The sequence below is a fragment of the Moschus berezovskii genome, chromosome 4 (assembly GCF_049115385.1).
Source record: "Moschus berezovskii isolate FMDL1 chromosome 4, NW_MosBer_1.0, whole genome shotgun sequence".
In the NCBI taxonomy this organism is placed as follows: Eukaryota; Metazoa; Chordata; class Mammalia; order Artiodactyla; family Moschidae; genus Moschus; species Moschus berezovskii.
Window position 1 is genome coordinate 46,548,812 of NC_142463.1, and position 24,565 is coordinate 46,573,376.

General features: G+C 35.2%; 1 protein-coding gene across 3 annotated transcripts in view; it reads left to right on the forward strand.

The window, feature by feature from the left end:
• The window catches only part of LRRC7 (leucine rich repeat containing 7), a 503,703-nt gene extending 480,763 nt beyond the window's left edge, over positions 1-22,940 (forward strand). For 2 of the 3 annotated variants that reach the window (XM_088834861.1, XM_088834862.1), the window contains 2 exons: positions 7,601-7,675; positions 20,671-20,778. In XM_088834861.1, the coding sequence (XP_088690987.1) occupies positions 7,601-7,675; positions 20,671-20,778 (183 nt within the window). Of the gene's footprint in view, positions 1-7,600; positions 7,676-20,670; positions 20,779-22,878 lie in introns of those variants that run through there. The other variant, XM_055402285.2, reaches the window with a different exon arrangement.
• Positions 22,941-24,565: the final 1,625 nt, after the last annotated feature.

The following is a 24,565-nucleotide window of genomic DNA, read 5'->3' on the forward strand; positions in this document are numbered from 1 at the left end:
TACACACTACTCATTGAAAAACAGTTACTGAGATATTTTCCTTATTTGGGCAAAATGGATTTGCTATAGCCTTAGGTATATAGGTTGTTTCACTAGTTTGGAGGTATTGCATGATAGTCTGATCCACATTTAGCACTATGCTAAGTGTTACAAGAAATGAATATTTTTAGATCTTGTCCAAGGAATTATAAAATTGGTCATATGCCATGATTTGGATCTTTGATATATACAAGATGGCTTACTGCACTTGGAATTTAGGAGATGGCTCTTTACCAATCAGTGGGAAGTTATTGCTCTAATTTTAAGAATACACATAGTTTGGTTATTTCTCACCGATATCTGTCAGTGTCAAAGTATTCTTTGAAATCTCAGAATATAATGAATTTGTTGAAAGGGTGACACACCAAAGAACTGTTTCAAAACAGTGTCAAAGTTTTCATATTTCTCATCTGTATTCATCATAGCAGAAACCATAAAGTGAGCTCAGAATTATTTGGTCTCTTTCATATGACAGTGTTTGTATACATAAATACAGTGGAAAATCAGGGCACTGACCTTTCCACGCAGTCTTTGGGGAAACATTCCACCTTCAAAAATAATGAATGCTACACACCATTATCAAACATGACACTCATTGCTATCTGTTTTGACTAATGAGGCAATATGCAGGCTGATAGGATATATGTATATACAGAAAAAAGGAAACTATATCAATGACAGTAGCAATTTCATAGTTGGTAAAAAAAATTATTGATTGAAAAGAACTATTAGAGCTTCAGAAAACAGCAATAAATACTTAGGAAGACTCAAGCCACCATAAGAGTAAGCTTCAAAGCAAGTCTTCAGAACAGTGACTTAGTTCTGCAGAGCTTTATGATGAATGAAATTAAAGTTGCCACAGACATGACATTTGTATTCTTCTGGCAGTCCAGTTGTGGGGTGTTGCTGGTTCCTCCCAGCACTGCAGATATGATGGTCGCAGTTTCGCTCCTACGGTCTGGATTCACACAAACACTATTAAAACCGTTCCTGTACAATGAGCTGGAAAAAGGCAATCAAAATTAACTAGGGAACAGACTTTGACTGCTGGGACAAAATATAATAGTAAAAGCAGCTTCACCTTCAGCATCCAGAGATGCAGTGCCTTATTTTGGGCAATAGTGTCATTCTGTCTGTTGTACAGTGACCTCGACAGCAAAAAGAGGGGACCACCAAGGGAACTGAGTACTCACACAGTCTCCTGGATTGACGGAGAATGACAGTTATGTGCTCAGTATGGAAAGGACTGTAAGAATTATATTTGTTTTCGCAACTAATGCCATTTACTGGTCTAGTGGATTAGTCATTATGTTTTATTTCACTGTCCCTTTCAAACAACCTGTCTTCTTTTTCCTTGTGAATTGAGCATTTGTACAACTGAACTAACCAAAGCAACTAGCTGTTTGGACACGACACCGAAAAGTTTTTTAAGTTTTTATTACTATTTTCTTAAAATAGTAGTGCCTTATTTTTCTTATAAGTAGTGTCTAATTATTGTAGAAAAATAAGAAAATTAGAAAGTGCAGATAAGCAAAAATAAAGAAAAATATATATGTAAGGGTATACCCCTAAACGTTAACAGTGGTTGTACTAGGTACTGTAACATCATATATGTGTGTATATGTATACACACACATATTTACACATATATACAATGTCTCATTACCCAGTACAGCCACTGCCAAGTTTAGGAGTATATCCTTCCAGACACTTTCATTGAAAATAGTATTATGCCAAACATAATGTTTTATAACTTGTTTGTTTTTGCTAAGCACCAGTATACTTCTGTATCTGTCACCGAAGTCCTATTGTTAGATATTTTGGTGTGGTTTCTAATTTTTATTATTACGAATAATATCACAATGAACATCTTGGTAAATCCTTATTGCATGCTTATCCAGTTATTTCCTTAACCTAAGTTCTAGAAGTCAAATTACTGTTAAAGTTATGCACTTTTCTAAAAATGTAATGCCTATCTAGAGTTTCATCTTTGAATGGAAAAGAAAATTAGTTAAAATCAGAAGATAAAAATCATTCAAAAGCCTTAATGTCTCATAAAGATCTGAATTGCTAAAGTAAAATACATGGAAATATTTTAATTAGGGTCTGCTTGTTACATACACACACACACAAAGTTATGGGTTTAAGTGAGTCATTAAGTCTACAGATTAGCAAGAGAGATAATTTTCTGAATAACAGGCAAAGCCATTATAATATATTTTCGATTAATACTTATTTTAATAGGAATTATTTTTAATAATTTAATTTTATTTAATTTTAATTATTTTTAATAATTTAAAAATAGTAAGAGCAATGTTAATATACAATTCATATACCATAAAATTCACCCTTTTGAAATGTACAGTCAAGTGATTTATAAGTATAGTTACAGAGTTGTGTAATCATCACCACTATTTAATTTCAGAATGCTTTTATTACCTTAAAAAAAATCTGTACACATTAACGGTCACTCCTCAGCCCCCTGCTTCCCAGCCTCCAGCAAATACTAATCTGCTTTCTATTTATATGCATTTGCCTCGTCTTGACATTTCATATGAATGGAATCATGCAATATGTGGTCTTTTGTGAATGGCTTATTTCACTTAGCATTGTTTTCGAGTTCATTGATGTCAGCACTTCATTTCTTTCCATTGTCGAATAATATTCCACTGAGTATACATGTTTTGTTTGTCCATTTTTAGGACAAATGCTCATTCTTAGGATATTAATTAAAATTTTATCATCAGGCTTCAAATACTTCAGTAGCTCCCCAAACTGATAAGGATGTCCATTAAAGGCCTGTTTTGATCTGGCACCTACTTAATTTGGGGGGTTGATGGGTTCTTCTCTCATACAACCAACCCAACCCACTTGAACCTTTCTACAACCACTGCAGTCATAATAGAACTACTTGCAGCTTCCTCAATATAAAAGGCACTCACTTTTGTATATACCATCCCTTCTATGTGAAATATCTTTCCTCTCCTTATCTGTGTGGACCCTTTAATTTTCCTTTATGATCTGTTGCCAGATAGCTCCTCTTTTTGAAAGCTCCAAACTTTAAGGTTAATATGGATGCAATATTTTAAATATTTAAATCTATTATATTTCTATCATAATTAGAAGCCCCAACACTCGAAGGATAAGCTGGATTCAGCTTTTTAAATAATATATTATCCCTCTATCGTAACACTTGTCATACTACTTTATACTCACTGATTTTCTTAACTTTTCTTCTACTGTATAGTGAGCTCATTGAGGCCAAAAATTATATTCGATGTATCTATATAATACCAGCAATCAGGTCTCAGTTCAGTTTAATTCATTCGCTCAGTCGTGTCCAACTTTTTGCAACCTGATGGACTGCAGCACCCCAGGCTTCCCTGTCCATCACCAACAACCAGGGCTTACTCAAACTCACATCTATCGAGTCAGTGATGCCATCCAACCATCTCATATTCTATCGTCCCCTTCTCCTCCAGCCTTCAATCTTTTCCAGCATCAGGATCTTTTCCAGTGAGTCAGTTCTTCACATCAGGTGGCCAAAGTATTGGAGTGTCAGCTACAGCATCAGTCCTTCCAATGAATATTCAGGACTGATTTCCTATAGGATGGACTGGTTGAATCTCCTTGCAGTCCAAGGGATTCTCAAGAGTCTTCTCCAACACCACAGTTTAAAAGCATCAATTCTTCAGTACTCAGCTTTCTTTATGGTACAATTGTCACATCCATCCATGACTACTGGAAAAACTATAGCTTTGACTAGACGGATCTTTATTGGCAAAGTAATGTCTCTGCTTTTTAATATGTCTAGGTTGGTCATAGCATTTCTTCCAAGGAGCGAGCATCTTTTAATTTCATGGCTGCAGTCACCATCTGTAGTGATTTTGGAGCCTCCCAAAAATAAAGTCCCTCACTGTTTCCATTGTTTCCCCATCTATTTGCTATGGAGTGATGAAGCATGCTTCCAGGACCGGAAGCATGATCTTAGTTTTCTGTATGTTGAGTTTTAAGCCAACTTTTTCACTCTCCTCTTTCACTTTCATCAAGAGGCTCTTTAGTTCTTCGCTTTCTGCCATAAGGGTGGTGTCATATGCATGTCTGAAGTTATTGCTATTTCTCCCGGCAATCTTGATTCCAGCCTGTGCTTCATCCAGCCAGGCATTTGGCATTGATGTACTCAGCATAAAAGTTAAATAAGCAGGGTGACAATATGCACCCCTGATGTGCTCCTTTCCTGATTTGGAACCAATCTGTCATTCCATGTCCAGTTATAACTGTTGCTTCTTGACCTGTATACAGATTTCTCAGGAGGCAGGACAGGAGGTCTGGCATTCCCATCTCTTTCAGAATTCTCCACAGTTTGTTGTGAACCACACATTCAAAGGCTTTGGCATAGTCAATAAAGCAGAAGTAGCTGTTTTTCTGGAACTCTCATTCTTTTTCAGTGATCCACCGGATGTTGGCAATTTGATCTCTGGTTCCTCTGCCTTTTCTAAATCCAACTTGAACATCTGGAAGTTCATAGTTCACATACTGTTGAAGCCTGGCTTGGAGAATTTTGAGTGCTACTCTGCTAGCATGTGAGATGAGTGCAATTGTGCAGTAGTTTGAGCATTCTTTGGCATTGCCTTTCTTTGGGATTGGAATGAAAAATGACCTTTTCCAGTCCTGTGGCCACTGTTGAGTTTCCCAAATTTGCTGGCATATTGAATGCAGCACTTTCACAGCATCATCTTTTAAGATTTGAAATAGCTCAACTGGAATTCCATTACCTCCACTAGTTTTGTTCATAGTGATGCTTCCTAAGGCCCACTTGACTTCACATTCCAGGATGTCTGGCTCTAGGTGAGTGATCACACCAGCATGGTTATCTGGGTCATGAAGATCTTTTTAGTACAGTTCTTCTGTGTATTCTTGCCACCTCTTCTTAATATCTTCTGCTTCTATTAGGTCCATACCATTTCTGTCCTTTATTGTGCCCATCTTTGCATGAAATATTCCCTTGGTATCTCTGATTTTCTTGAAGAGATCTCTAGTCTTTCCCGTTATATTGTTTTCCTCTATTTCTTTGCATTTAACACTGAGGAAGGCCTTTTGATCTCTCCTTGCTATTCTTTGAATCTCTGCATTCAAATGGGTATATCTTTCCTTTTCTCCTTTGCCTTTTGTGTCTTGTCTTTTCTCAGCTATTTGCAAGGCCTCCTCAGACACCATTTCACCTTTTTGCATTTCTTTTTCTTGGGGATGGTCTTGATCACTGCTTCCTGTACAATGTCATGAACATCTGTCCATAGTTCTTCAGGCAGTCTATCTGTAATATCTAATCCCTTGAATCTATTTGTCACTTCCACTGTATAATCATAAGGGATTTTATTTAGGCCATACCTGAATGGTCTAGTGGTTTTCCATACTTTCTTCAATTTAAGTCTGAATTTGGCAATAAGGAATTCATGATCTGAACCATAGTCCGCTCCCGGTCTTGTTTTTGCTGACTGTATAGAGCTTCTCCATCTTTGGCTGCAAAGAATACAATCAATCTGATTTTGGTATTGATCATCTGATGATGTCCATGTGTAGAGTCTCTTGTGTTGTTGGAAAAGTGTTTGCTGTGACCAGTGCATTCTCTTGGCAAAATTCTGTTAGCCTTTGACCTGCTTTGTTTTGTACTCCAAGGCCAAATTTGCCTGTTACCCAGGTATCTCTTGACTTCCTACTTTTGGATTCCAGTCCCCTGTAATGAAAAGGACATCTTTTTGGGTGTGAGTTCTAGAAGGTCTTGTAGGTCTTCACAGAACCATTCAATGTCAGCTTCTTCAGCATTCCTGGTTGGGGCATAGACTTGGATTACCATGATATTGAATGGTTTCCCCTGGAAATGGACAGAGATCATTCTGTCATTTTTGAGATTGTATCCAAGTACTGCATTTCAGACTCTTTTGTTGGCTATGATGGCTACTCCATTTCTTCTAAGGTATTCTTGCCCACAGTATTAGATATCATTGTCATCTGAGTTAAATTCACCCATTCCAGTCCATTTTAGTTCACTGATTCCTAAAATGTCCATGTTCAGTCTTAGCTGTCTCCTGTCTGACCACTTCCAATTTATGTGATTCATGGACCTAACACTCCAGGTTCCTATGAAATATTGCTCTTTACATCATCGGACTTTACTTTCATCACCAGTCACATCCAAAACTGCATGTTGTTTTTGCTTTGGCTCCATCTCTTCAGTCTTTCTGGAGTTAGTTCTCTAGAAAGCATATTGGGCACCTACTGACCTAGGGAGTTCATCTTTCAGTTTCCTATCTTTTTGCCTTGTCATACTGTTCATGGGATTCTCAAGGCAATACTGAAGTGGTTTGCCATTCCCTTTTCCAGTGGACCATGTTTTCTCAGAACTCTCCACCATGACCCATCCGTTTTAGGTGGCCCTACACATCGTGGCTCATAGTTTCATTGTGTGAGACAAGGCTGTGGTCCATGTGATCAGGGTCTCGCATATGGTAAAATGCAATAAATGTTTGCTTTGTGTACATGATAAATAAAATGATTTTTTTCCTTTGCCTGGATAAAGTCTGTCTAAATTTTTTAATTTTTTAAATTATGAGTATACGATAAAACATTTTCAGAAAACTTGGAAAATACAGAGCAAAGTTACATATAGTTCTACTACATATTACAATAATTTTTAAAGTAAATTAATATTTTTAGTTGGAGTTTCAATGTCAAACTCTCAAAAATTAATAGAATGAATAGACAGAAGAACAGAAGGACACAGTAGGCTTGAAAAGCACTGTGAACCAATTTAGCATAATTAAGATTTATACAATTTTCACACAACAGCAGGGGATAAATTTTATTCAAGTTCCTGTAGATCATAAACCCAGAGACACTGGAACATATCCAGAGACATAAGACAAGGTGCAAAAATTTCATGGTATAAAGGTTTTGAAGTCATACAGTCTGTTCTCTTATCAATGGTAATTTGACTTTTTTTTAAAACTAAATCAATTTAGGAATTTTGTAACTATGTAGATGCAAACTTTGTATTTAATATTTGTGTTGGAATTTTCTTATGTTTAATTTGTTCATTTTACTTTAAAATTCTCAGTAACATATGAAGTAATATTCATTAAAAATAAACCAGTATTATATGTAATTCTAGTAGGTTTTTAAAGTGTATATTGAATTTACAACCTGTCAAATAGGAGATATTTTTAATGAGGAACAACTTTAGACAACTTCAGATGTTACACAAAAGATGATTTAGTTACCATATATGAAATTATTTAAGGAAGAAATTAAGAATGTGCCATGAATTTAACTTATAAATCATAAGTGCACTTTAAAGACACTATGAGCTTTTTATGCAAATAAAAATGTCATTTTCCTTAAATAACTTAGAGGTGCATTGCTTAAAATACCATAATAATATTTGAACCTTATATGTGTAAACTGTTTTTAATGTTTTCACTGTTGTCTATGTAAATGAAAAAAGTTTTTAAGTAGTCTAGGTCTTGAAAATAGAATCCTAACCTCTGTTACTTCTGACTTATAGGGTATCTTTGTTACTAGGGTTCAACCTGATGGACCAGCATCCAACCTGCTACAGCCTGGTGATAAAATCCTTCAGGTAAGACAGATACAAAGCAATGCTTTCCAAGACCAATATTGAAACAAACAAGTTACTTGAGTTAAATGATTGAAAACAAGTTTTTATTACATTTCTTATTTGCCTTTACTGTTTTGGGGTTGAGAGACAGATCAGAAACCAATTCAGCCTGGCAGAGTCCTATATTCTCAATACCTGGCACATGGCAGGTGTTCTGCATATTTGTTTAAATGAGTGGTATTACTTTGGGAATGTAAGAATTGATGTGTACTAGAATCTATGCATAGTTATCAAGTGTAAGTAAGAAGAATGAAGCACCCAAATACGGTACTGATGTAACTTTAGATGAGGGAGAAGGGACTGGTTCATATTTAATTTCTCAACAATAATCTTGTTACTGTTTTAATAGTATGAAATGCATAGTTATTTCTCTCTACTTTCCCTGCTCAGATAGTTACCAAAATGGAAAGACCCCACTCAACTCAGCTCAGAAGTGATCCTCTACCTTCTCTTTACTGAACTCTGTCAAAGAATTGCAGAAAAGTAAAAACTCTATATAGTCTTGGAATCTTCTTCTCACAAATATTTTAAACTAACTAGCAAGATCATGAAAACTTAAGTTTTCAATAATGATAATTATCTGAAAAGACTATCAATTACTCCAACCTCTGGCAATGTCACAGTAGAAATACCACCCAAAAGGTCCATGTCAATTTCATGCAGACAGAAGAATAAACCAACCTATTTTCAAACGTGCTTTTACAGGGATGGCTATCAGAGTGCTGTTATAATAATAGCAAACAGAAAACAGCCTCACTATCCAGTTAATATGAAAAAGGTTAAGTAGCTTATGACAAGGCATTTCTTTAGTGAAACACTGTATAGATTTTTAAGAGCCATCATTCAAACCAGATTTTTACTTATGTATACAGAGAGGTTAGTGATATGTTGTTGAGTGGCAGAAGTAGATTACGTGAGAGTGAGTTATATGAACACTTTTGTATCCACCTGTTCATCTCTTGGTATCTATATTGTGTGATTATACAACATGTACATTTTATACATAAAATTGTGTTATGTTATGCAAAAAAAAAGACCAAATCGGTAGATGGTCTTTTGAGTTAAGATATTGAAACAAAAGAGACACATAAAAGCTAAATATTTTCTTTACCATTTAATTATCAAAGTTCTCTATTTTTTAATTGCATAGCTAGCCCTTTGTTCTTCAGCATTTTATATCATCTCTATAGAACTAACATTCATTATATGTAAAATGAACTGTGTTTTATATTATAGCTGAGGTCCCCTAACTCAAAAATTCAACTGTTCAATAATTATCAATTTCCATGGAAAATAGCTATGAATAAACTCACAATGTAACTACCTAACATTTAGTACATAGTGCTATTTAACAAAGGAAATAGCTAGTTCTTTTCTGCTACTGAATTTTGAACAAATTATTTCAAATGTCAGAGTCTGTAAAAAATGAAGCCAGCTCATCTCAGATCTCTGATCTATTAGAATGCCAGGCTGGATAGAGAAGTATCCCATAGCATGAAACAAGTTTGGAGACTTTGCCTTCATCTGTGACAGAGGGGGGCAATAGATTTTTCTCTCCAAACTGAGAAAAGAAATATACTTAAATGGATATTAAAGTATTCTATAGATAGATACAGATATAGATATCCTACAGAATGAAATGCGAATTAAAGTGATATCTAGTTGCAGGTTTAGAATATGCTTCTGGCTGTGAAATTCTAGAATGGTTACATGTGGGGAAATGAGGACTTAGTTAAGTGTTTCTGGTCCCTGAGAAGCATACAGCAACAGCAAAGTGCACAGAGAAATTAATTCTTAACACAAGAAGTAAAAAAGAATTAAAAGTGGAATCAAAGTCAGAAGAGCTGCCCCTGGGTTGTCTATTCTCTCCACAGAGGAGTCTCAAGGATGTAACATTTTATTTTTGCTGTAGAACTCATTTGTATCTAGTACAATAAAATCAATGTCCATTTTCAGTAAAAGAAAAATGTACATAGACCTTCATCAAATAAATTGCTGTATTTACAGTTTCATTCATACTTGTTAAAAAGCCGAAGTGGCCAATTATATTTTCTGAAGGAAATAAAAATGACTAATTCTAAACTGGAATCATTGCCAACATCAGATGTTAAGAGATAAAGTTATATTTTTATCTCTTAATGATACTGTAGGTCTTAGTTTAAAGAACACTGGGATAAAAATGAATTTATAACATTGAGTAGTCTGTCACTTCAAGATCATTAGAATATATCCTCACTGGAGCAAATTTATTTATAAATCTTAATGAAAGCATATAATCTGGAGAATCAAGGTAAAAGAAAAGAATAAAATCAATGAATGAGCTCCTCTTTAATGTGAGGGCAATTTGGGGTTTGATCTAAATCAGTAGCAAGTAGCAAAAGATATATAAAATGGCAAGAGATGTACCTTTCCCAAACCATCCCCAAGCCCAGAATTTATTATATAAGAGCTCTCTCTTTCTTCTTCTGTAACTCTTTTTACCCAACCTCTCTTCTTATTCTTATATGTTGTATTATGAGCATGTTATTTGAGTTACATGAAAATGTGCACATTAAGGAATGATGTTAATTAAAACATATTCACATGATTATTCTGTTATTTACTATTCATTTTCCTAGAATAGATACTATAATTCATGAGCATATTCAAATTACTGGCTAAAGTTAAGTAAGTCATTTTGCTTTAAGACAGCATGAGGAAAGAGCACTCTGCCAGGGGACCTGACCCCTCACAGCTTCATCTTCTGTAAAGTTGAATTATAAGAGTGAGAGAGAAAAAGGGAAAGCGCACAGACCATAAAAAATGTTATTCAGTTGAACCATGTGAACTTGCCAATATTTGACCATTTTTGAAGTGGCAGTTTTGTTGATTTAACATCAGTTTCTTTTTTCTAATATTCCTTCCAGTTAAAAAAGTCAAACTAATTATACATTTTCCAATTTAAAATATATTTAAATATAGAAAATCCACTAGTTACTCTGTTCAAAAGATGAATAGACTGCAAAAAAAAAAAAGTACTTGATAATATGACTCACAGTTGTAGACCACTTGTAAGTATATTGTATCCTAGTCCATAAAAGTAGTCAATTCCTGTCCTTTTCATTCACCTGCCCTTTCACCTTCCCAAGACAAGAGCCTAACTTCATCAGGAGCAGAGAAATTCAATGATTTAAAATTAGTTTATGATATCCAGTTCTACTTTTCCAAAATTTTAATAGCTTTGAAATTTATAATCCAAAGTATTATAGTATTCCTGGTCTATGGCTATCTCTCAGAGATACCAATATAGAATAATCAAAGAGATGATAATTCAAACAAACCAGATATATCCCCTTTTTACTAATCTTGAAACACCTTGTCCCTACAATTCATACAGACAAGTTAAAAAACCACTCTCAACAAATACATGTCAAGTTTCACTAGTTATTGGTAAGCTATTGGGTCAGAGCATATTATATTTTGATGAAGCAGGAGTTATTCCAGGTTTAAAAGAGAGGAGAGAAGAGGATGAGTAGAAGGAAGAATAAAAGTGAGAGTGAAAATGTTAGTCTCTCAGTCATGTCCGGCTCTTTGCGACCCTGTGGACTGTAGCCTGCCAGGCTCCTCTGTCTATGGAATTCTCCAGGCAAGAATACTGGAGTGGGTTGCCATTTCCTTCTCCAGGGGAAGAATACCCATGGGCTAGACTGGCATCTGTCTTCAGGAGCAGATGTCTGCCTTATGCCAGACAGGTGAGTGTGGAGAACAGTGAGAGAGGAGAGAGATCCCAAGCACGAAGAAAGAAAACCCTCCGACTTTATAGTTTCGCACCGAGTTGGAGAATTCAAACATGGACATGGCTTGGAGTGGGAATGGGGGTTAGGATAGGATGATGAGTTACAGCTTTCAAGGTTCAGAATGGAAAACGAAAGTTTAGACTTCCCAAAGTCTAAATGAAATAAATGTCCATGAGTGCCTGGGTCAGTTTTATACGGATATACAGTACTATATCTATATACAATCACTGAATCAAACCTTCCTTATCTGAGGGGAAGTTTTATACCTCTTTTAATGACCAGTAGGTATAGTTAGCTGCTAACAGTATTGTCTTACTCAAAGTTTACTTATTCAACAACCTCAAACAAAGTTCTTTCGAGATGCCATATAATTGTCACAAATTCCATGCACTAAATCTCATGCCTTTTACTCATAAGAGAGACTTATTTCTTACTTGGAGTCTTTGGTCTAGTTTTCCAGACCATTGAGGGGAAAGCCTCTGGATCCAGGCACATTGTAGGAAGCAAGAAGTCATAACCGACAGCTTTGCTGTCCAGGAAGAAAGAGAAACATCTTTTAAAAGAAAGAGACAAAATTCAAAAAGTACTATTCAATTTAGAATACTGTTTCCCAATGGAATCTTTTAAAATATTTTTTTTAAAAAGAGTTCCTTACTCAATTAAGTTTCAGAGCCACTTCAGAGTCTATCCTTTGTTTCAGAATTTCACAATGTTCTAAGCATATTAAGAACCTGAAAAAAACTTAACATTTCTCAGCATACTTAACCATACAACCATCTTGACCAGCAACATCAATTAGCTATTTCCACAAAATACACTTAGGGAAATGTCTTTCATGGAAGCAACTAATTGGCTTCATTCCAAAGTGTTCACATTCATATTATTATCGTGAGTCACTAAGAATGGGTTAGAGTATGTTTACTTCTCTGAATTCTTTACAATTTCTTTCCAAAAAAGGCCACAAAAAGTAAAGCAGAGACATTTTTGTTATGGTTAAAATGAAGTCAGTCAGTCAGTTCAGTCGCTCAGTAGTATCCGACTCTTTGTGACCCCATGGACTGCAGCACCCCAGGCCTCGCTGTCCATCACCAATTCCCAGAGTTTACTAAAACTCATATCCATTGAATCGGTGATGCCATCCAACCATCTCATCCTCTGTCGTCCCCTTCTCCTCTCGACTTCAATCTTTCCCAGCATCAGGGTCTTTTCCAGTGAATCAGTTCTTTGCATCAGGTGGCCAAAGGATTGGAGTTTCAGCTTCAGCATCAGTCCTTCCAATGAATATTCAGGACTATTTCTTTTAAGATTGGCTGGTTAGATATCCCTGCAGTCCAAGGGACTCTCAAAAGTCTTCTCCAACACCACAGTTCAAAGGCATCAATTCTTCAGCGCTCAGCTTTCTTTATAGTCCAACTCTCACATCCATACATGACTACTAGAAAAGCCATAGCTTTGACTAGTCAGACCTTTATTGGCAAAGTAATGTCTCTGCTTTTTAATATGCTGTCTAGGTTGGTCATAACTTTTCTTCCAAGGAGTAAGCGTCTTTTAATTTCATGGTTGCCGTCACCATCTGCATGAAGTATGGGACCCTTAAAGAAATAAAGTATTTGGAAATTTCACTAACGCATTTCCCAACAAGGCTAAATGTGTTAACATTTTCTATAGTTGATCTGTTTTGGTGGTTGAAAATCAAAACATCAGAGAGGATTGGGGAAAAGTGGGCGGGGGGTAGGTGGTGAGTGGGTTCAGTATTATGTAATCCTTAGTGTTCATAGAATGATAAAATGAATTTGAAAAACATTTTTTATAATACTGTTTGGTTAGAAAACAACCAAAAATAATTTTTAAAATGTGTATGGTTTTATATGCCAGAATTTCACTGCATATCTTTATCCATTTGCTTTGTTCATAATCTATATAGTTCAGCACAGATAACTAATTAGAGACTGAGTAAATACTTTTTGCAAATCAAAAAATTGATTTTATGTACGAAGTAAAACAAAAAATTCAATGAAGGCAAATTAAGTTCATTAAGCTGGCTTTAACTTTCATAATATGAGTAAAATAAAAGTAGCATCAATTAGATACCCATAGTATGTCATTTATAGCACACAACCACCCTGCAAGGTATCTATTGTTGACAGAGTCTAAATCATTTATTTGAGCTTCTTCCATTATACCATGCTGATTCTACTGAAGCAAATTTTACTGACAGCAACCTGTTCATCACATTTTCTACTTATTGATTTGGAAAATATACATTCAATGTCAGTGATGTACAAAATATTGTGCCAAGCAATGTAAACAATGTAATAGGGATTTTTAACCAAGTTTCTGCTCAGGAAGTAGACATGTCTGAAATTACCTAGAGCAGATAATGGAGGAAGAGAAACAGGGAAAAGCTGACTTCAAACACGTAATAAAATCCATTCCCAGTATGTCTTCTTTTAACAGCAAGCTCTCTACAAAAACAGAAACCAACCTGGCTACAAGTATTGCCTGAAATGGAGAGGTTGATTTTGCAGTTCCTTTTGTGGTAAGGTAAAATCGATCCTGGGTGTTCATTGGAAGGTCTGATGCTAAAGCTGAAACTCCAATACTTTGGCCACTTCATGCAAAAAGTTTACTCACTGGAAAAGACTCTGATGCTGGGAAGGATTGGGGGCGGGAGGAGAAGGGGACGACAGAGAATGAGATGGCTGGATGGCATCACCGACTCGATGGACATGAGTTTGAGTGAACTCCGGGAGTTGGTGATGGACAGGGAGGCCTGGCGTGCTGTGATTCATGGGGTTGCAAAGAGTCGGTCACAACTGAGCGACTGAACTGAAATGAACTGAACTGAACTGAAAATACATAAAGTGTAGGTTGTTGGGAAACTGCTTTCAAAGAACATAGGGAATTCATTTGTTAAAACTATCCATTCAACATATTTGATAAGAAGAAAACAGGCATTCTAAAATCAAAGCAAATAAATAAGTAAATGTCTTCAGGATTACTATGTATTATCAGTTTCATGCCAGAATTTCTATACAAATAATAGACAAAGTTTTTTCTATTTTGCCATGTCTTTTTTTGAGCCTGAACTCATGAAACATGCAAGCTGCAGTACATGAGTACATTTAAGACAGAAGAGAAATTCTTATTTATGTTTTAGTCTATCAGGATTTTTTAATGCTATAATAAAAAGCCACTGAGACATCGAACTTTCTCACATTTAAAAAATGCAGTGTAAAATTTTCATTGAAACTAAGAATCAGTTCAGATTTTTGATAGAAAGGAAAATGTTTCAAATGACTTGGCATACAGTCAATGTAATATTGATTATACAGTATACTCAGCCCTAAATATATCCTAATATTTAATGAGATTAAAATTCTGCAATGGGAAATAATTGCAGGTAGCTAATGTGAAACATAATTGTAATTACCTAAGATATCCACTATTTTGTCTCTTAATGTCTGGTTCTCAGGATTAGACAACATGAAGTCCAATAACTCTAATAAGATTGCCATATATTTTCATTTTCCTTCGTCCTAAGAGTTATACACATTCAAAGTACACTATATTAATGTAAAGAATCCACCTGCAATGTGGGAGACCTGGGTTTGATCTCTGGGTTGGGAAGATACCCTGGAGGAAGACATGGCAACCCACTCCAGTATTCTTGCCTGGAGACTCCCCCTGGACAGAGGAGCCTGGCGGGCTACAGTCCATGGGATCACAAAGAGTCAGACACGACTGAGTGACTAAGCACAGCAGCAGTGTATATCTAATATATAAGATATATGTGCACTGGCATTTTAAATGTTTGTCCCTTGAAGGGGAGTTTAAATCAATTCGAAATCATATAACAAATCTCTAATCCCATTTCCCCGTTGGATCTAAGAAGAGTCATGCTGTCCTTCTTATTGGATAATCCCACCAATTTTGTGGCCAAACCTTCGCAGAAACTAGTTTTTAAATATAAAGCTTTGAATAATAAGAATACAATGAAATTCATGGAGAATTATAGCACCCTCTGGAAAATGTCTATGGCATCAGTTCAGTTCAGTTCAGTTCAGTCGCTCAGTCATGTCCAACTCTTTGCGACCCCATGAATCACAGCATGCCAGGCCTCCCTGTCCATCACCAACTCCCGGAGCTCACTCAAACTCATGTCCATTGAGTTTGTGATGCCATCCAGCCATCTCATTCTCTGTCGTCCCCGTCTCCTCCCACCCCAAACCCTTCCCAGCATCAGACTCTTTTCCAGTGAGTCAACTCGTCGCATGAAGTGGCCAAAGTATTGGAGTTTCAGCTTTAGCATCAGTCCTTCCAATGAACACCCAGGATTGATCTCCTTTAGAATGGACTGGTTTGACTTCCTTGCAGTCCAAGGGACTCTCAAGAGTCTATGGCATAAACATCCATAATTTAGCCACTTAACAAAACATTTACCAGAAGGAAATCAAAGATAAATTCAGAAAGGAACAAGAGGATGAAATCCAGAAACTGAGTATGTTTTACAGTAAATTGATAAGCTGTAATTGCAAAGCTCTACTTTTTGTTAGAATTGCAAATATTATGTTCATTAACCCTCCATCTTTTCATGTCTAAATCATGCAAAGGAGCAACTTAAAAACATTTTCTGGTACAGATGTTAACTGGAATTAAAATAAGGAAGATACCTTCTGGAAATAATGTTGCTATAGTAAAATGATCCTTTATACTTCAAATCAGTTAAAGTCAGAAATCAATGAATTATGTATTCTTGAAGCATAAAATTTTCTAAGTATCTTTTCTTTTGTAGATTGTTTTCTTTTTAACTTCATTTTTACTTAATAAACCATTCAGTTAAGTTGCAATTTCCTCAAAATTGAACATATTTTTTACAATCCATGGTAGTCTGTATTTATATAAAGCATATATGTAGCCAAATTTGACAACATATTTTAAAGCTTCATTAATTTATTAATAGTATTTGTTCTTCAAATTGTCTTTTGTATTTATATTATATATATTCAAAATATCAAATGCATAAATGTAGATTATATGCATTTACATTTCAAACCATTATAAGATTTATACTCTGCAATTAAATGGAATAGTATCCTCCTTTATTTCCTCAGTTCTTCTAATCACATACATGAAGCCGCCACAAGACTTTTCTAACTGAAATATTGTGATTCAAAGTCCCACATACATGTAGTAACTGTCTGATTCCCTGTCTGAACCATCCAAGATGTAAGCCAGATAGCCATAATCACTTTAACAAACACAATAAAAAAAAATTTTTTTTGGCTCTTCTAACAATGGAGGAAGAAAGTTCTCTACCACTGAGACTTTATCTTTTCCTTCCGTTCAAACCCATCTATTCTTGCCTCTCCTGGAATCATGCCTACTGTAATGTTCCATATCAAGAAATAGCTCAATTAATCTTAAAAAGTGAATTCACTGAATGAGTCTGTGACACTTAATGAACCTAAAAACATTTGTTTCAACCTCACAACACCCAGTGAAATGAATTGTGTCAAGATACAGAGTCATGACATAAATTCCCATCTAGACACTAGCTGGGTGAGCTTGGATATTTCATGTAATCTTGCTGATCTTCACAATTCTCATCTAAAAAATTGCTAAGAAAAAAAAAAAAGCAAAGGAAAAGTTAAAAATTGCTAAGATTAACTAAATTAGCTCCTTCCTCTGACATTTTTTCCTTCTGTTCTTGTTACTATTCTTATTACTTAATGAAAATTGTATTTCTGAAATTCAAGAAAGTAATAGTGAAGTAATATTAATAGTAGTAGCTAATATTTATTGATTGTTTATAGTGTGCCAGGCTTGACCCTAAGCAGTTGACATATGTTAACTCATTTAATCTTTAATAAACTTTCTAAAATACTTTGCTTTCTGATCTTTCAGAATCCTTTTGGTAATTTGAAGCCATTCCCAGGAAGTCTCTAGCTGTGGTCTTTTAAATAGGTCCCTTGAGATTCACCAAAGTTCTGGCTTAGAGCCAAAACATTTCTGGGGACTAGAATTACAGGTAGAGTCCTACTGTTTGTTTGACTCAATGATCTAATTTATCAACTTGCTTATTTCCTTCTGGGAAATCAGTTCTTTGTGTTTCCAACTAGATAACTATCATTTATATAGTTACAAAGCATGTACTTGGTAACTACAAAGCATGTACTTTGTACTTACAAAGCATGAAAACTAAAAGCTGATGCTTTAAAGCAGTATTAAAAGCTAAATATATATAAGGGGTTTCCCTAGCCTTGAATCAGAACCTGGATGGTGGGTCTGAACATCTTGAATCCTGATTTATTGGAAACAGACCCAGATTCCATACCAGAGTTCATCTAGCTCCATTTTTTCCCCAGCTGTTTCCTCTGTGAGGCAGAAAACTGAAGCCACTGGAAAATACTTGATCACCTTGGACTTCCTGCTGCCTTTATGAGCCTTCTACCTTGATCCCCATCAGGACAACCCTTTCCAGTTCTCCTCCTGCCAGTTTTCCTGTTCCCTCCACTCAATGCACCTGTATCTTCTTCCTTTAGTTCAGCCACCAGGCCTAAGTCAGCTTTCTGTCATCCTCTGGCAGAAAAGACTGGGCCCTCTTTCACTTTTCCCTCCCTCACTTCAGACAGATTTACCTAGATGACCAGGTCCACGGGGTCGCAAAGAGTTGAACGTGACTTAGCAGCAGAGCAAGAACAACAAGGTCAACAGCAAACACCGTCTTTCAGTTCTGCTCCTCGAATCCAAAGCTACAGCCAGTCCTGCTCCCCTCCCTAGATTTTCCTTCTTTTACAATGCTCCCTTTTAAACTTATTTTCTGATAATTCTCTCTGCATGCCATGTGGTGAATACCAGCCTGCAGTAAAACCTAATGTTTGTTGCTAAAGGGCCAATCTGACCTCCTTCCTGAACTCCAGTCTTTTATTTCTAAATGTATGATCAACATTTCCTTGCACGTGTCGCCAGCACCACAAACTCCGTTGTTTTCCTGACTAAGCCTGCTGCTTCTCTAAGATTTCCATTTTCTGTTAACGGCATCATAATTTGACTTTTCATTTATTTCTTATGCCCTTATCCAATCAGATGCCTAAAATTTTTCTTCTTTTTAATATTCCCTTGCAGGTCTCACCACTAGCAGATGGTCTCACTTGGTCTTTCTACTTTTGAGATGGTTCACATGTAACTACAACAACAACAATTAAGCCAGAGTTAAAAATTAAAACTATAAGAATGAGAGATTCAGCATTTCTTTAGATTCCAATTTAGGATAAAGTGTTATTCTTACAAGTACTCAGTTAGATTAAACCTGTGAGGAATCTGAATGAGAATTATAGCTTTGAAACCATGATGTACTAGGCATCACCACAGTTTCCCTTGACTTCAACATTCCTTCCTTGCCAAAACCACTTCTCTTATCTGATATTCTGCATAAATTTAAAATAAAGAAGTGGAAAATTGGTGTAAAAAAATTGCAATAGGAGATAAGATAGCAACTATTTTAAGGATAAAATGTTGATTAATTTATCATGATCAGTGAAATAGCAGTTCAAATCACTGGGAGCAATTGTAGTGTTACTATTTCAGTAAAGTATTGCAAGAAATAATAAGAAGGAATATTATAGTATCAAATGATTCAGCTCTAGTTTAGTTGTGTGACCTCAGGCATGTTGCTTAACCTCTCCGAAGTGTAACTCTTTTATTTATAAAAGTAATGAAACTAGCCTAGATCACCCAGAAATTAATTCATTTCTGAATGGGATTGAGAATCGCTGATAGAAATAATGAATATATTTGCCTTTAACAACGAGGGAAATAGAAATTATCTTTTTAATATTAAAATGTTTAAATTAAGAACTTTTCAGTGAGTCAAAATAATATTTAACTATATCATATGTTTTGTTTTGTACAAGTGAAACATTCGACGGAGTTTGTGGGTTTATCAGTTCAGTCCAGTTACTCAGTTGTGTCTGACTCTTTGGAACCCCATTGACTGCAGCAAGCGAGGCTTCCCTGTCCATCACCAACTCCTGGAGCTTGCTCAAACTCATGTCCATCATGTTGGTGATATCCAACCTTCTCATCGTCTGTCATCCACTTCTCCTCCTGCCTTCAATCTTTCCCAGCATCAGGGTCTTTTCCAGTGAGTCAGTTCTTTTCATCAGGTGGCCAAAGGATTAGAGTTTCAGCTTCAGCATCAGTCCTTCCAATGAATATTCAGGACTGATGTCCTTTAGGATTGACTGGTTGGATCTCTTTGCAGTCCAAGGGACCCTCAAGAGTCTTCTCCAACACCACAGTTCGAAAGCATCAATTCTCCAGTGCTCAGCTTTCTTTTTTTTCCCTATTTTTTTAAATTAATTTACTTTTTCCACAGTTTTTTTTTTTTTTTAATTTTTTAAAAAATTTATTTAAATTGGAGGCTAATTACTTTACATTATTGTATTGGTTTTGCCATACATTGACATGAATCTGCCCCAGGTGTACATGTGTTCCCCATCTTGAATCCCCCTCCCACTCCCTCCCCATCCCATCCCTCTGGTTCATCCCAGTACACCAACCCCAAGCATCCTGTATCATGCATTGAACCTGGACTGGCAACTCCTGCAGCTCAATTCCAGAAAAATAAACGACCCAATCAAAAAATGGGCCAAAGAACTAAACAGACATTTCTCCAAAGAAGACATACAAATGGCTAACAAACACATGAAAAGATGCTCAACATCACTCACTATCAGAGAAATGCAAATCAGTTTTCTTTATATCAGTGATTATATGACAAAAGGCAATGGTCCTGTGAACACTTCTAAACCACATCAACAGAGTTCCTGCAAAAACAAAATAAATCAGAACAAGAACAAAATAACTATCATATTTCGTGTATCTGTGTGGTACTTATTGGTGTTTCTCTGTGATTTGCATAGTGGCTAGCATTATATTAGGACAATCCTAAGTAGGATATACTAGATACTTGATAAGTATTTGTTGAGTTAATAAATTGAGTTGAAGCTGGGTGAAATTAATTAGTTGTTTCCATAGTTGCAATTCTGGTGTGAATTTTAAAAACACATGACTTTTGGTTGCTCATACTCTCTTGAATCTTATTATTAGAGACAACAACAATGTGATAAACAAGTATCTTGCATTGATGACCCTGTTTTATTTGTGTGTTTACAGGCCAATGGACATAGTTTTGTACATATGGAACACGAAAAAGCTGTATTACTCCTGAAGAGTTTCCAGAACACAGTAGACCTAGTTATTCAACGTGAGCTTACTGTCTAAATATTTTTTATAAATAGTGAAGATACATCTAGCCAGACCTAATGTTCAAATAAATTTATACATAGAAACAAATTTTGCCAATTGCTGGACCAATGGCAAACATTAGTGCCAAATGTATAATACTATAATGTTAGCACTGATCATCCTTAAAAATGTTAACTATATAAATATGATGTTCATGTGGTTATGTATTAGTTTTAATTGTCAGCCTCTGGCTGTGCATTGGTGCAGTTTTGGTTTTGATTTTGTTTTTTTTTTTTAATTGAATAAGTTTCTTCTCAAAGTGGATTTCATATAATTTCGGAGCACGGAAGCACACACAAGCTCTTTATGAATTCTGCTCTCCATCAGAAACACTGCCTCAAAATTGTATATGCCTTTATATAGAAAATACAAATATAAAGAATTGTAATTCCCATAAAATATTTCTAGCACAAAATATATGTTGGCATATAAACAAAAAGAATATAGAGAAAAAAACAATATTTTCATAAATTAAACATCTCGGATTGAGAAAGAAAATATATCTTAAAATAAGACTTTACTATATTGAATCTTTTTCAATAAAAATTACAAGATAATGCCTTATGAAAGTAACTGTACATATGGTATAAAGTGTTTATATTTGGTTCCATATTCATTTGCAAAATTCTCATAACACAGAGTGAAATATTTCATCAGTTAGCCATTTACCTCTGGGACCTGAATAAAAGATAGAACAACCTAATTTGTTCAATGCCTTTAGCTAATTACAATACAGACAGAGTTAAGAAACAGACTAAAGGTCATTGTAGATAAATCTTTTTCACCACAAATGTAAGCAGTGAATGATGGGTGGCAGCAAGGTGTTGCTTTATTTCTTTCAAGTTTATGTTGATTATAAACTGTAGCCCTGTGATTTCTTTACTTGTAAATGTGGAATTTATTTGTGTGTTGCTTTATCCAATTTGCTACTTTTAAATCATTTTAAATGAGTTTGGGATATTGATAAAATTTATCATTAAGAAAGACTATTGTTAGAAAGTTATGGGGGTGATAAAATAAACTTTGGTATTTAAATATGAAACTTCAAATATAATTTCTCAGAGCCATGGTCTATCTGTATTACTAATTTCCATGCCCACCTTGGAGGGCAAAGTAGAGAATATATCTTTTTTCCCCCAAAAGTTGCAAAGTACATATAATCTTAAATTCTGTCTCACTGAAGAGAAAGATGAGCATCATTAACATAGAATTAGTTATTTTTACATTGGAACTGTTTTCCTTTACAAATGATCAAAATTCATGTTATAACCCTTTAAAAATGTTTCTTTATATATTAGTCATTCATTTGATTAAAATATTAATTTCACATTCCAGAATAATTTCCCAGAGTTGATTATATGCATTCTTCCTCATATTTTGACATAGCTCTCTTTTTTAAAATATATATAATGAATTTACTTTACATGCCAGTGTTCCAAGTATTTTGTTACAACTTTCACAACAGTGTCACATATTGATGTCACCAAAGCTCTGAGAGTAATATTTGTAAGTTAACTGTTTTATGGGGACATTGAAAATATTGTATTTTTGTAGGGTCTATTAAAATGAGTGTCACTTATTAGAAGTACAGTGGTATTTTTTTGGCAATAGAATTTGTCACTTGAAGGCAAATGATACTTCACTTTATAGATGATGCACTAATTTTGATGTTGCTTTATGTCAGGGTGACATTATACTATGATTTTATAGGCTTTGATATTTAGCAAATGATTAAATGATTGGCCTATTTAATATGCTTCCCAGAAGTAACTTTTAAATGCATTTTAATATATTGACAATTTCTGATGAGAAATGTCTTTCAGAGCCTAATTTTTTCTTTGCCAAAAACTCACACCAAACCACCATACCCGCCATATATTAGGATGATCATCAGTAGTCAAGATAGAGGCCCTCACTGGCTTCCCAAGATCACTTAAAGGAGAACCAAACTCATGGGTCTAGTTTGGTAGCCATGAAGCAGCTCCGGTCATCCCATTAGTTTTATTTAATTTTTCATGCGATAATTGGGAGAAGAGTCAGATAAAGGACTTACCAAGTCTTTTTCTCTTATGTCAGGTTTCCACATCAAACACAGGGTCTCAGGAGATGTTTCTGAGGCCAAGCAGAGAGAACCATAATCTAGTAAACCCTCTGCCACCCCTGATGTGCCAACATTGTGTTGGGCCATGCTTTACTCCTTCCTGTTCTCAGGAAATGAGAACAAGAGAAAAGGGACCCCTGACCAACTGGAAAGGAAAGCTGATGTGCAAAGCACCTCATTGTCAATTGTACTGCCATGCTGCATACTGAAAAAAGGCAGGTAATAATGAAAAGAGGTGTTTGTTTTTTTTTTTTTAGGTTGACTGAAAAAAATCATTGATCACTTAAGGGGGAAAGAGTCTTATTGATTCAATGGGTGACCAAAATCAGTAATACACAAATGTGTGGTATTGGTTTTTATGGAAGAACTGGTTTTGCTGTTTGAATTAGCATTTGGTTTATGTTAACAAAAATGAACAAGCAAAAGTTAAGGGTGTGCCTTTAAAAAAGAAAAATCAATAGCCACAAAAAAAGAAGTGGAATTCATGATGACTCCAATAGATTCATCTTGGTCTTTGATTTTTATTAGGATCTTTCTGCTGAGAAAGCTGTCTTATACCTGACATGAGTAAGACATAATGGGAGGGAATGAGAAAAGTATTAGGTGAAAAGAATAAGCACTGAAAATTACTAGTAAAATTGTTGCAGATTTTGCAAGCCAAATAGACATTAGTGGACATTTTTTTTTTTTTTTTTACTATTTACATGGCTTATCATCACTTACATTGTCACCAAAGCTCTCTTATGATAATTCTAGCTTACCAGACAATACAACCTACCTAAACAAACATAACACTTTCAAAATATAAGGATCTTTTTGACAAGAAATATCAAAAGTCAGTATAACATACAAATATTTATATCATGATAATTTATTGCTTATTGAAATCTATCAAATATATGTGTCCGAGTTAATAAGAACTGTAATTACATAGATGTCAAACAATCTGGGTCTTTTGTTGGATTACCACCTTAAGGATGGAAAGCAGTTTTAAAGAGAGAGTGACAAATCAGGATCGATTAGTTCTTAACCTTAAAGATGATTCCACATATATCACTAATATAATTACTTATTAGAGGTAGGACTGAGATATGTTTTACTAGGTGAGCTAAAGAGAGGGAGTATTCAAAGGAAGGAAAACTTTGAAAAAGTTAATTTTATATATTCATACATTACATGAAAAATATCTGAATTTGGCAAAATGACTGATGCAGGAAAACATTTTACTTTTAATCATAAAATTGATTTAATATCTCCACCACAATTTAAAGCCTTGGAAAACAGTGTGTGTTTGCCAACTTGCCTTTCTATTGACTTTTAATGCTGTCCTCAGTAAATTTCTGCCCCTGTTGGCACACAGACCAAGAGTCCATTCTGACAACTTCACACGCAGCCAAGGGCACCACAACATAACCAGATGAAAAACCATGCTGGCAGAGAACCACCACTCTAAGTCTTTGGTAAATTCAATCAACATCTTTGGCTGATTCCTGATACGCTGACCAAATGACAGGGTTTTTGAAACACTGGCTCAGTAAAGAGTTATGCAAATAATAAAATCGAATCAGTTAAGAAGATAGGTCCTTTATGTAGTATCAAGAAAAATAAGGTTGAGTTTTCCTCACACAGAAATGCTAAATCATTCTGAGGCTTAATAAAATG